Here is a 14520-nt window from a genome sequence, read left to right as displayed (position 1 = left end):
GCTATTTTAATAGAAATGTGTTTGAATCACTTCTTCTGACTCTTTTAAGGCTGTTGTGATTGCTACTGTAACAAATAATATGGAAAGGGATATTATTCAAGGGTATAAATATTAGCTATTAGCTATGTGCTTTGCATTTGAACCCACAGGGGGTTTCCTCCTTCTCCAAGTTTCACAGGATTTAAGTGCAGAAGGAGAATCCTAGGGACACTTCCTGGTCCAAATCAGGCTTCATATTCTTCATTTTACAATTACTGGCCAACTTTCTTCAACAGCTTTTTAGGGATTGCCAAGAAATTCCCATACTTTGAATGACCAAGTTCCTCAGAGTTCCAGAATTTTGTTCCTCACATGTGTCTTTTGCCTTTTTGTGGAAGCCCTCCTTTTAGAAACTTTATGTTCCAGTTCTCTCTCCAATAGTGGTATTTTTTTTTTAAAGGGATGGAGTTGACATCTCAGCTGTTAGGTTTCTGAGTATGTCTGTCTGATCTTCTACTAGCCAACTCTAGGTATAGTCATGTGTTCAGTGTGTAACATTTATTTTGGTGGGTTTAGTACAAAATACTTTATCTAGTTATTCTGCCTAGATTTATAAAAAGGTTCAATATAGCTCAAAGTTGTAGTGTTATTAATTTGACATTGTCCCTCTAAAAACCTGTAGCTGTAGCACCTTGGATTATGCCTCATCATTCTTAAAAGCTAAATAGGAACAGGATTGGTCAGCACTTTATGTGAAAACTTTTCAGGAAAAGGTGGAAAGTGGTATGGGTGCTCAGGGCCTGATTGTGAGTGCTCAGCGCCTCACAGAATTGGGCTCTTAATAAATTATGCTCTTTCTTTAGAGGGCTAATGGGCTGTGCTGTTGCAAGTTCTGTCATTTGGGTGGGATATAAAAGTTATGTCTTTGATCCTGTAGCTATTAAAGAGCAGAAGTGATAATTCAATGTCCTAGCACAACATAAGTAATTATATATAGTCGATTGGAACGCCTTTTGCAGATTCAATTGGATGAGATATTCTTTACTGTTGTGTAGTGCTGCAGTTAAATAGCTAATGTTTCATCTCAGAGGTGGCTGCATTTCAATGATGGATGAAGTTATTTTATCTAATCTAATCTATTTTATCTCGTTTTCCAATTGTATTAATGTTTGTAACACATTTGAGAGTGGCCAGTGAAATGGCATATAGAAAAGCAATTTATTTAAGATAACAAAAATGCCTGCTTTGCACTTAAAGCTTAAAAGCGTTGACATTTTTCAGGTGATTGTGAAAACAAGAACAGAATATCAGCCTGACCAGAAGAACAAAGGAAAACTCAGGGTGCCAAAAATTGCTGAATTCACAGTCAGTTTCACTGATGGCGTAACAGAAAGATTAAAGGTAAGAAATGGTCGTTGCCTGCTACCTTGAGATGTCAGCTTTATATATTGCAGAATAACTGATACAATGCAACAGTGAAAATCTCAAAACTTAATGCTGTACTCACTGCTGGGGTCAAAGAGAGTTTTGCCTTTATAAGGACTGGGCTTTGCAGTGTTGTTGTAGCATATTGATCCCAGTATAGTAGAGAGGCAAGATGGGTGAGGTAATATCTTTTATTGGACCAGCTTCTGTTGGTGAGAGAGACAAACTTTTGGCTTACAAAGAGCTCTTCTGTAGGTCTAGATTCAGGCTGTTATTTTAGGAAAGAACACGGAAATATCCCAGAGAAAGAGTTTTCCTATCCTGGGAAAAAAATTGATATTTCAAACATTTTCCCCCTCTTGAATCATGACCAAATGTCAAAATCTCAAAATTTTTGCAAACTGACAACCCCAAAATATTTTGGGTTCAGGTCAATTGAAACATTTCGGTTTTACATTTTCTAAATATTTTGTTTTGATCTTTATCTTTTTAATTAATACTTTAAAAAACTATAACTAGCTTACATTTTGAAACAAATCACTTTGAACCAAAAAAGATTAATTTTAATGTTTCAACACTTTTGAAACTTTTCTCCCAAAATTTGTATAAACCAAGAAATTTGTCAAAACTGACCCTTTCAGCGAATTGACATTTTCCAGTGAAAAAAAATCTTTTCAAAAAATTATCAACCAGCTCTACTCACAGCCAAAAAAGAGCCCTGTCTGGTGAGGTACTGAGTGCCCTCAACTTTCCTTGACTGCCGCTGAATTGGGGAGGCTTAGCTCCTCCTAAAATCAGACCCAAAATGTGGCACAAAAACCATTAGAGCTGCTGAGAGGAAATATTTGAATTAAGCAATACACAATATGGAATGCAATCTTATAAGGTCTGATCCTGTGTCTAGTAAGGTCAATTACAATTTTGTCATTAACTTAAGTGGGAACAGGATCTGGCCCCAAAGGGAGGAGACTTGTGTCTGGTCCAACAGTCCTTGTCCCTGAAAAGCTAGAACTGGGCTTGTAATAATGTAAGACTTGGTTCAATTCCTTGCTGTAGATTTCTGGATGTTATGTCACATGCACGCTCTGCAGTCCATTATTTTGCCCAGTTGGACTTGTTTCTGTATAAGACACTGAGACATGAATGTCTCAGCAAAGTCTGAAACTGAGAACAATGCAGACTACAAGTAGAAACACAATTTTGTTACAGCTATCCTCACTACCTCAGGAGACAAACATCACTTTTTGACAAAATGTAATACACAAAAACACGATCCAATACAAATCAGTTTAATTGGTCTTTATTGCAGTTTGAGACTTGATGGTTCAGCTTTCTAGAGTGTTCAATTTTTTTAACAGCATTTTTGTAAAACACTGTTGAATTGTTTAATTTCTGCTTTTAATCAATTCACCAAGTAGCACACGTGGGTAACTCCATTGATTTGATCTGGGACATTTAAATCCGTGACCCATTTTCAAGTGGTCTATGAATAAATGTTAGTGGTCTCATTTTTTCAGGAGGCATGTTGTGCTTTGATCTCAGTTAGTTACATGGGGCCATATCATGCTGTTGATTTTTACTGCATTGATATTATCAATGACACAATTGCCTAGAACTTTTCATACCCATTTTCCATCAATGGTGCCACTGCAGTGGTCCCAGCAACAGTGTAAATGCTACTATAATCTATAATCCCGGGTCATGGAAACCACAGCATACATATCCCAGTGTGCATTATGCAAACCAGCAGTAGAACTAGATACTGTACCCAGGAAACAGATTTACAGAGGAATAAAATACAGCATGCTGTTTTCAAGATGTGCATTGTGCTAGAGCAGTGGTTCTCAACCTGCGGCCTGTGGGTCCCTTGCAGCCGAATCAGCACAATGCTGTGGCCCATGTGACACCCTCAGGACCATACAGGTAGTATTGGATGCGGCCCACATAACACATTGAGGGCAACATATGCGGTCCACAATGGTAAATTAGTTGAGAATCATTGTGCTAGAGGCACCCAATAAATGGAATTGTTGTCATTACCGTAAGTAACTATGTGCTACCATCTATTTAGAGCTCAATCCTGTAGCCCTCAATCTGGAAACAGACAATGCAAGATCAGATTTTAATTCCATCCAAGGATCTGGCCCTGTTAGTTAAAAAGAACCCAGGAACATTTGATCCTTCTGTTTTACACATGTTGGAGGCCCGTGATTTATTATAATATATGGTTAAAAATATAGTCTGCCTAAGTGTATAAGTCTTGTTTCATCTTCTCCTGTTATGGGTTTCTTATTTTTCCAATTACTTCTGTAGCTCAGATCCTCCTCTTGAATTTTTGTGCTCTCATCTTTATATTTCTAGTCCATCTCTTTCCCTCCCCTTGCCATCTGCTCTTGACCTCTTCCCCACACATAGCGTAAGTAGCCTGGCCAAGAGACTGGCCATGGGGAAACAGGCTGTGATGCCAAAGCCAATGTCAGACACGTCAATGTGTAAATGTTTAAATTGGCTTTCCTTTTGCTGCACTGGAGGGCTGCTGTGGACCCACAGCTCTTCCCATGCAGCCTGGCAGCGCAACGGTTTCTTTTTAAAGCTGTTTCCTTTCCTCTAAATCCATATGATTTTCATTCTGTACTTTTCACTGTCACTTATTAATCACTCAGTGGATAAGACTATGAATCTCTACCCGCCTGTTTTTCATGAGGCTTCCATGTATTGTATTAGGTCTGTGGTATTATTTCCTAACCAAAATGAGCTGAGATAATAGATTATATTTTATTGCTTTTGTACTGGATTTTTTTCTATTATGCTTCATTTTTACATGGATGCATGTTTTAGGAAAGTTATTAAAAATACCTCCCTCTGGTTATAGGCAGGTCTATTATCTGATACTGATTAAATCATTTTGCATTTGCTTTCTGTAAGAGGAAAGCACAGTAAATGCTTAACTTTTATTATCTCAGTTTGGGCTAAATTTTTAAAAGCTTTTTTTCCTCCTTCCTCCTCCTTCCTTTTTATTTTTTTTTATTTTATTTTTAAAGACCATATAAATGAGATCATAATTTTCTGTTACTGGCTAGTTGCTCTGTACAGCATTCCAGTGAATGATATCTTGGAAATATCATCCACATGTTCTCATTAATGGGCCAATTAAAATTAGAGTATTTGTATACACGTGAATCAGATCCTCAGTTGTAAAACTGGAACAGAATCTGGCCATATGTATCCTAGGCCAAATGAGTCATCCCATTGATTTCAACAGGATGAATGGGGTAGGGAAGGTGAGCGAGCTGTGGGTCAACAGCTGATGTGTGTGAGTGGGGTGGAGGTGAGGAAACAGGCAAGAAGGTAACCAGGAGATTGATCTCCTAATGCTCATGTACATGTCATTTTACTGTTGGATTAGGCACTCAGTAAATCAAGTGTCATCTTTAAAGGATAAGAAATGAGGTGTCTTGCTTCCTGCTTTCCCCGCTAAGGGCAGTATTATCATCAGTTCAGCCACAAATAAATGTTTTGATAATAAGGCAAAGTGAGACTATCATTAATAACCATGGGTGGAAAGAAGCTGCTGGAATTCCATGTATGATTGTTACCCACCTGCTGCTGCTTCTCCCTCTGCCTGTTAATGTTCCTTATCTAGTGCAAGGGTTCTCACAATACATTTTTTGGTGGCCTCAGAGTGCAGCCACCAACACTCGCTGGTGGCTGTGCTGACAATTTTTCCTAAAATACTTAATTAACTTTAGGAAAAACAAATAAATATCCACATATTCATGTCCAAATCATTGTAATTTATTTATGTAGGATTTAATCATAGACTCATAGATTTTAAGGTCAGAGGGGACCATTATGATCATCTAGTCTGACCTCCTGCCAATGCAGGCCACAGAATCTCACCCACCCACTCCTGTATCAAACCTGTGTCTGACCCACTGAAGTCCTCAAATCATGGTTTAAAGACTTCAAGGTTCAGAGAATCTTCCAGCAAGTGACCCGTGCCCCACGCTGCAGAGGAAGGCAAACCCGCCCTGGGGCTTCTGCCAGTCTGCCCTGGAGGAAAATTCCTTCCCGACCCCAAATATGGCGATCAGCTAAATCCTGAGCATGTGGTCAAGACTCCCCAGCCAGACACTCAGGAAAGAATTCTCTGTAGTAACTCAGAGCCCACTCCATCTAATATCCCATCACAAGCCATTGGGCATATTTACCGCTAGTAGTCAAAGACGAATTAATTGACAAAATTAGGCTATCCCATTATACCGTCCCCTCCATAAACTTATCAAACTTAGGGTACGTCTACACTACCCGCCGGATTGGCAGGTAGTGATCGATCTATCGAGGATTTATTGTGTCTAGTATAGACGTGATAAAATCAATCCCCGATCGCTCTGCCGTCGACTCCGGAACTCCACCGTGGCGAGAGGCGGAAGCGGAGTCGACGGGGGAGCGGCAGCGCTTGACTCGCCACTGTCCTCACAGCCAGGTAAGTTGACCTAAGATACGCCGACTTCAGCTACGCTATTCGCGTACCTGAAATTGCGTATCTTAGGTCGACCCCCCCACCTCCTCCGCCCACTGTAGACCTAGCCTTAGTCTTGAAGCCAGATATGTCTTTTGCCCCCACTACTCCCCTTGGAAGGCTGTTCCAGAACTTCACTCCTCTGATAGTTAGAAACTTTCATCTAATTTCAAGTCTAAACTTCCTGATGGCCAGTTTATATCCATTTGTTTTTGTGTCCACATTGGTACTGAGCTTAAATAATTCCTCTCCCTCCCTGGTATTTATTGCTCTGATATATTTATAGAGAGCAATCATATCTCCCCTCAGCCTTCTTTTGGTTAGGCTAAACAAGCCAAGCTCTTTGAGTCTCCTTTCATATGATGGGTTTTCCATTCCTCGGATCATCCAATAGCCCTTCTCTGAACCTGTTCCAGTTTAAATTAATCCTTCTTAAACATGGGAGACTAGAACTGCACACAGTATTCCAGATGAGGTCTCACCAGTGCCTTGTATAACGGTACTAGCACCTCTTTATCTCTACTGGAAATACCTTGCCTGATGCATTCCAAGACTTCATTAGCTTTTTTCACGGCCATATCACATTGGCGGCTCATAGTCATCCTGTGATCAACCAATACTCCGAGGTCCTTCTGTTACTTCCAACTCATGCCTCCCCAGTTTATAACCATAGTTCTTGTTATTAATCCCTAAATGCATGACCTTGCACTTTTCACTATTAAATTTCATCCTGTTACTATTACTCCAGTTTACAAGGTTATCCAGATCTTCCTGTATAATATCCCGGTCCTTCTCTGTATTGGCAATACCTCCCAGCTTTGTGTCATCCTCAAACTTTATTAGCATAGTCCCACTTTTTGTGCCAACGTCAGTAATAAAAAGATCAAATAAGATTGGTCCCAAAACTGGTCACTGAGGAACTCCACTAGTAACCTCCCTCCAGCCTGACAATTCACCTTTCATTATGATCTGTTATAGTCTCCCCTTTAACCAGTTCCTTATCCACCTTTCAATTTTCATATTGATCCCCATCTTTTCCAATTTAGCTAATAATTCCCCATGTGGAACCATATCAAATGCCTTACTGAAATCGAGGTAAATTAGATCCACTGCATTTCCTTTGTCTAAAAAATCTGTTTTCTTCTCAAAGAAGGAGATCAGGTCGGTTTGGCACGATCTACCTTTTGTAAAACCATGTTGTATTTTGTGCCAATTACCTTGACCTCCATGTCCTTGACTACTTTTTCCTTCAAATTTTTTTTCCAAGACCTTGCATACTACAGATGTCAAACTGACAGGTCTGTAGTTGCCTGGGTCACTTTTTTTCCCTTTCTTACAGATATTCAGACTCAGTAATAAAAATAATTTACAGTTGTCTCTATTCTTTACTGGACATAAACAGAATAGAAACATAAATAAGGTGTTTTGCATGTTCTTGTCTTTTTGTTGTTGTTTCTTTTGCTTTTTTGGTTGCACTTTTTTTTCTTCTAAGACTTGCTAGCTGGTAAGTCTTCCGCTGTGAAAAGTAATATTTGTGTGTTTGTTAATATCACTTTTCACAGCAAACTTACTCAGCTCCAGCAAGCCCTGGGACAAGTTTAAGTCCTGAATGGGGAGGTGAGCAGGGAGGCAGCAGGGCCCGGGGACAATGGCAGGGCTGGTGAGCCTGGGGCCGGAGCCTGGAACCTGAGCCTGTCAGCGTGTGGATGGAGCCCAAAGCCCCGTGGCCAAAGCCTGCCTGCCTCCCCTACCCCTGGAAAAGTGGGGAATTCATCAGCTGTTTGCACCTTCAGAGTTTTTGTCTCTGGAGGGGGGCAGGTCCCAACCGCTGCTGGTGGCCCTGGAAGAGGGGCCACTGCTTTGCCCCCCCCCCCATCAAAGTCCAGATGACTGTGGCCGCAAGGAAAGGCCCTGGTGGCCACATGCGGCCACAGTGGTCACATTTGAGAAACACTGAGCTAGTTTGTCAACTCTTTTCTCTGTGTTAAATTCCCAGGGCCATCTGTGGGGGGGGGGGAGGGCAAGTGGGGCAATTTGCCCCAGGCCCCACAGGGGCCCCACAAGCCCTGGCCCTGCGGTGGTCCGGGTCTTCAGTGGCATTTCAGCAGCCTGGGGCCCTTCAGTCACTCTGGGTCTTCGGTGGCATTTTGGTGGCGGGGGGCCCTTCAGTGCTGCCAAAGACATGGAGTGACTGAAGGGCCCCCCGCCGCCAAAATGCCGCCGAAGACCCGGACCGCTGCCGGGTGAGTACAAGCACCACAGCTTCCCCACTTTGCCCCAGGCCCCCTGAATCCTCTGGGCAGCCCTCTAAATTCCTCTCTGCCTTTGGTCACTTTGGTACAGGAAAGTTCACAGGGAAAGGAGGAGGTTTTCTGAAGGTTTTCATTTTTTCCGAGCCATGTAGTTACATCACAGAGAACTCTTTTCCTTCTCTGGGGAAGTTTCAGGACCATATGTACACGACAGTCAAATCCTCAGATGCCCTTTATTTTGCCGTACTGGATATCTTTTATTGAAGATGATGATAAATTATTAGACAACCTTCTAACATGAGGCTGCCAAAGTCAGAATCGAAGCTTATATATGTGTATCTTTCATCCATCTAGAACATTACAGATCTGATCTCTTTAATTATCATAAAGTCTGACAGCAGCAACTGTCCCCAGGCGATGATTCTTATTTCAGTCTTACCTCTTCCTGGAATTTTAGATAGTTTCTGCAGCTTGTCACTTCTAATATATGAGATTGTGTTTCTTTATAGCTCAGCACAGTGTGTCCTGGAACTTTGACCAATTAGGCTTATTTTTCAGCTAGATGAGTCATCTCATCCATAGTTTGACAAATGTTTAAATAGCTATGTGTAGACAGGTTACAAGAAAATGATGTTAAAATAGCATTAAGGTAGAGCCGTCTATACACAAAAGGAATTTCTTCCCTTTTTTTATCCCTTGCCCCCCCAGAGAAGAAATGACAAAATGTTTCTAAGCCAGTTGGCAGTGGTTTGTGTGTTTTATCCCTTCTGGGCTGATATACGTTTATAGAGTGCCTCTCTAGGAAGTTTTTGAACTGGCTTTGGCTGTTTTCCTCTCACTCTGTGATACTGAGGTATTCCCAGCCCTCCACGAGATCCCACCAGTCCATCGACGAGGGGCGGGGTGAGAATATAGAGATTACTTTGAAATACATAGCAATTATTTGCCATGCTGTCAGGGCTGTGCTTATTACTATCCCTTTTGTTAGGTAACAAAGCCGTGGTGCAGTAGATAAGATCTGGTAGTTAAATGCATGATCATAGAGGTGCCTTACAGCCCTGCCAAGACAGTGTATTGCTTTCTGGAGAGTCAGAATGGATCCAGGCCTACCTATATCAGGTGAGGCTCACCTCTTCTATAGCCTATGACATTGCAGATGATGGCTTCTGAGAACAAGCTGGTGATGTGCTAATATTGTACGGCAATTCTGAAGTGGCCATGTTAGCATCTTTCTGTCAAACTCAGGACATGTCAAATACTTTTCTGGTTTCAAGGCACATTATTCTTTGAAGGTTTTTGGCTATTCGGAAGGGCAGTGTCTCCAGTGGTTCCCTTTGCCTTTCTACCTTTTCAACCTTCCAGTTAATATAGAAGCCTCTGATTCAGTTACTCTTTGTACCCCATCTCCTCTCCCCCTTATTACAAGCAAGTAATTTCCCTGTGTGACCAGTGTGACTTCAGTAATCACTAAACTCTTTAAAAGCTGTGGAGCACTGGCGTTCATAGCTGAGTGGTTTAGTGCATCAGCTGCGGGGATGGACTGTAGATACCATCTATTGCAAGACTTCCACATTTCTTTGCTTTTTATGGATCCTCCTCTTGAGAAAGCTAAATTCATTGGTCTCCGGACATTGAAGTAATAAAACCACACTCTTGTATCTAACAGAACAAGGTTGAGAGTGGATGGATAGGGGAGAAATGAAGATATTTCAGATGATGTTTTCTTGTGAGCAGTTTATCTAGCTGGAAAATCAGTTGCACGTATTGATCATTGCTTCACTAAACAAGATTGGAAACGTCACCCTTTGCTATAAGGTAGCGAGATCCATTTTCAGAACCACTGGCTGTGTAATCCTTTCCTTTTGAGAATGCAATCACAATGCATTTCTTATCACTCCAAGTCAGAAAAGGTCCAGAGATTGCTTGGAGGAAGGTATTTCTAATATGCAGTGGGATTAATGATTCAACTCACTTTTCAGCAGGTTCCCAAAGCGCAATGGAACCCATTTAAATATGCCTGTTACCTGAATACACATACCAAAGCAATGAGCTTCCTCTGACCCAGAGTCAAAGAAGCAAAATGAAACCACAGAGTCTATTTCAGAGTCATGTTTATTCACTAAAAAGTAAATTGCCATAAAAGCTTTTCCCTCCAAAGGAGAGAGCCTGGGTGCCTCAAGCCAAACCCTGCACGGCAGACGATGTGATAATCTCTTGCTAATCAAAAGCGTGCATGTATTTAATGCCTTTGTCTCAGAATTAAGAATGGCTTTATATTATGGATTGATGATGGGGCAGGGCCAAACATTCTGCTAGTATAAATGGGGGCAGGTCCATTGACATCAAAGGAGTTTCATCTACTTACACCAGCAGAACATTTGGCCCCTCCATGTCCAAGAGGTTACTTAGATAGATGTTGCAATGCAAGCACACTCCTCTTGTTGGCACTGCATTTCTTAAGGAAAGAAAGAGTGCTTGGCTCATTCTCCTATTGGAGTGATTAGGGGAGTTTTGCCATTCACTTTAGTAGCGGCACATTTGGGTCCAGAATCTTTATTTATATATTTCTGTAGCTGAAATCTGCTGAGATGCCACCAAGAGTTTCTTACACTGCGTGGTGTAAAGAATTTGCTGTGTGAATTTTTGCCTGCCAAAGGCATGTCCAAATTATTGCACCTTGATTTGTATGTTGATTTTGTAACATGTTGCACTGTAACATGAACAGATGGATGGATCAGCTACACATCCATCCACGCATTTTTAAAAGGGCACATCGCCATTGCATCTGGGATACCAAGCATGGTACTCTATTGTTCTCCCCGGTGAAATTCTGCTCTGCCATGCTCCCTCATTGCCCTCCCCCACAAGCATGTCATTCTTCCACCTCCCCTGCCCCTGGGTGCTGTTCTGCAACACTCCCAGTAAGATATTGACCTGCCATGCTCTCCATGTGCGTCTCCATAGGATGGGAATGAATGTGCTCTGCTTCTCCATAAGTTGCTGTTCTCCCATGCCTGCCCACGGGGTGCTGGTCTCCCACTCTTCCATGTAAGGCACCGCTTTTCCACATTTCTCTGTAGGACTCTGCTCTGTGCTGATATTCCAGTCACTAACCTGCAGACAGATACTTACTTAAAAGAAAATGGTCTGGTGTGTGTCCTTGTACCCATTCACTGTAAATCTGTATTTTTAAATAAAAGGATCCTTCAGTTACTAAGTTGCCACAGGGCACAGTTACTGATGGGGGCGGGAAAGCTTGTGTGCAGGAGTTGTGCAGTTTTCCCTACTTATTTTTAATAATAATAATAAATAATAAAAACAATGTTACCATAGCAACTGCCACATCATGTATCAGATATCTTTGAGATACAGGATGCTGCTGAAAGATCATATTACGGTCCCTAATGCCAACGGTGCTTCGGGGAGGGAACATGCTCTAATAAACAGAGATTTTTCTCATTTTAGTGATAATTGTTAATGCAACTGGGTTATTCTTTCCGGGCTACACACTACGCATGGTGCTCTAATGTTCTTTATCTTCCAGGAAAGCCAGGGGCAAAATGAAGAGTTACAAGTGGAGGTGAATGGGTAACATGGAGACAGGGGAATAGCCGGAGTGAGTGTGATAGGAGTGAAATGCAAGCTGAAGTGAAAACTTGTTGTTACTCGGGGTACATCCAGCATAGGTAGTGTGGCAATGTGCTTTCCTGGTTGCTCAGACTGTGTAGAATGTCCTGGGTCTCATTCAGCTTCAGGATGTTTCTCTCTTAATCTGAGGTGAAAAACTTGAAATGTTAGAAGGTTTTGCTGCTTATCCATGTTCTTTGGGAGTATTCATCTACTACCAGACTTAGCTCCCTACCTTTGCAGATAAACCTCCTTCCCCAGCAGGCTCTGACTCCCTTCTACTCTGACATGGTGTTGTCTTAGGGGAATTGGATGGTTGCCTGTTCACTCCCTCTGGCATATTCTTTGTGATGGGGTGGCCCCCAACGAATCTGAGTCTTCTGAAGAAGGTGACTGTGGCCTTTTCCCTGGAGCTCCAGCCTTAGGCTTTTTTCTAGGATGGCCAGGAGGAATTCTCTCCCACTCCGCTGTGATGGGTTACAGTGCCTCCTTAGTGAATTGGCTGATTCCATCACTTATGGTTTAGTGGCCTCTGATCCACTTTAAGCTAGTGCAAACTAGATCCCGTGCAGCTCTGGGATGAACTTACACTCACACTCAAGGCACATGTACAAGAAAATAAGAAATGTTGCTGATCTCCTTTTTGCCTGAGACCTGCCATCATTTTCCCCCTCCTTTTCCCCCGACTGTGAGGGGGACAGAAGAAGACTGGCACGTGTGTCCCAGTTAGGGCTGCCAATTTTCTAATTGCACAAAACTGAACATCCTAGCCCTGCCCCTTCCCTGAGGCCCCACCCCTGCTTACTACATTCCCCCTCCTGCAGCGGCTCAGTCTTCCCCACCCTTACTCACTTTCTCTGGGCTGGGGAAGGGGGTTGGAGTGCCAGAGGGGGTGAGGGCTCTAACTGGGGGTGTGCGTTTTGGGGTGGGGCCAGAAATGAGGGGTTCAGAGTGTTGGAGGGGGCTCCGGGCTAGGGCAGGGGGTTGGGTGCAGGGAGGATGATGGCTCTGGGCTGGGGTGCAGGCTCTGGGATGGGGCTGGGGATGAGGGGTTTGGGGTGTAGGAGAGGGCTCCGGGTTTTGGGAGGAGCTCAGGGTTGGGGCTCGGGGCTGGGGTGCAGGCTTACTTGGACAGGTCCTGGTCAGTGGTGCGGCGGGGCTAAGGCAGGCTGCCTGCCTGCCCTTGCCCTGACACTGCACTGTGCCCTGGAAGCAGCCAGCAGCAGGTCCGGCGGCTAGGCGTGGGAGCAAGAAGCTCAGTGAGCTACTCTCAGCCGCAGGCACTGCCCCTCCAGCTCCCATTGGTCAGGAACCAGCCAATGGGAGTGCGGAGCCAGTGCTCAGGGCAGGGGCAGCCTGTGGAGCCCCATACCCCTCCCCAACTTAGGAACCAGACATGCTGGTGTTGCGTAGTGCGATGCAAGGACAGGTAGGAACTAGCCTGCCTTAGCCCTGCAGCACCGCCGACTGGACTTTTATTGGCCTGGTTGGCGGTGCTGACCACAGCCACCAGGGTCCCTTTTCAACTGCGTGTTCTGGTTGAAAACTGGACACCTGGTCACCCTCGTCCCAATCATTCTCACACCGTGCACAGAGACAGAATGGTTTAGCCAGTTGTGACAGTGACAATCCTAAGCTTTGAAGATGAGTTGAATGGGTGTTTGTGACTCACTCACTAAAAAGTAGATAGCACCATTTTTCATATGCTCAGATATGTTAGCTTTATATAGTACTATCAGTCAGGCAACTTTTCATTTTTCTGCATATGCAAAAGTCTGAGTTACATATGAACACTTCCAGCTAACACCTAGCTTCCTGTTACAAAAAAGCCAAGCCAGGAACACCTCCATAAAGGTTCTGAGACTAAAATACACAAAATAAATACATTTTGATTTGACTGGATTCTTGGATAGAAATAATTGGGGGCCACCTTACAGACAAAAGAAACATAGGTCCTTGTATCAAAAGTAAAAACCCAAACAAACACAGGAGTATACCTCATTTTCATGTCCATATTCTGCACATAAATTCTCTTGTACCAAAGTAATAGTTAAATACCTCAGATGTATTTCCTGCTTTCAGTAAACATGAACAAATTAATCAGCTGAGCAGATTTAGCTGAAGGGGTTTTTGTTTGTTTGTTTGTTAGCGGAATTTTGTGGGGGAGAATGCAATTTCTGTTCAGACAACATGTATGTAAATTGACAACCACTGAGATCAGTGGGACTACTCACATGAGTAAGTGCTATTTGCATGAGTAAGAGTTTGGTGATTTGGTTCCCTGAATCTGTATTCTCTGCAGAAACAATGGAAATCTCAATTGACCCTTCACAACAGTGTCACAAATACAGTACAATTCCTGAATGGGTTTATGTTAAAGGCAAGGGTTTCTGAGACTAGATGGGAGCCCACACAGGGCACAAATTGTAGAACATAATAGCAGCTTCAGTTTAGTTTGAATAATTTCATTAGACGGGGTCTCTTTGTCTTTAACAACCAAATGTAATATTTCCTTCTGGTATCGTCCCCTGGTTATGGCCCCTATTTATAGGGTAATTTTCTTGTCAGCAGCAGGGTGGAATAAAATATATTTGAGGCTGGCTTAGTTTTTAGCAAGCGAGAACTAATGTAATGGAAGGGGCAGAGATATTTGTTGACTCGAAGCCAAGGCAAAGTTTGTTAACTCTCGCAAAGTGCATTTCAAGTGCTGTATCC

At 42.9% G+C, this 14520-nt stretch overlaps 1 protein-coding gene across 11 annotated transcripts in view; it reads left to right on the top strand.

The window, feature by feature from the left end:
* The window catches only part of LOC120370141 (neuronal vesicle trafficking-associated protein 2-like), a 64157-nt gene that overhangs the window by 30026 nt on the left and 19611 nt on the right, over positions 1 to 14520 (top strand). For all 11 annotated transcript variants that reach the window (XM_039484382.1, XM_039484380.1, XM_039484378.1 and 8 more), the window contains one exon: positions 1261 to 1380. In XM_039484382.1, coding sequence (XP_039340316.1) covers positions 1261 to 1380 — 120 coding nt within the window. The remainder of the gene's footprint in view (positions 1 to 1260; positions 1381 to 14520) is intronic.

The sequence above is a fragment of the Mauremys reevesii genome, linkage group 8 (genome assembly GCF_016161935.1).
Source record: "Mauremys reevesii isolate NIE-2019 linkage group 8, ASM1616193v1, whole genome shotgun sequence".
Taxonomy (NCBI): Eukaryota; Metazoa; Chordata; order Testudines; family Geoemydidae; genus Mauremys; species Mauremys reevesii.
The sequence above is the reverse complement of the archived record's forward strand: the minus strand, read 5'-3'. Positions and strand labels throughout refer to the sequence as shown.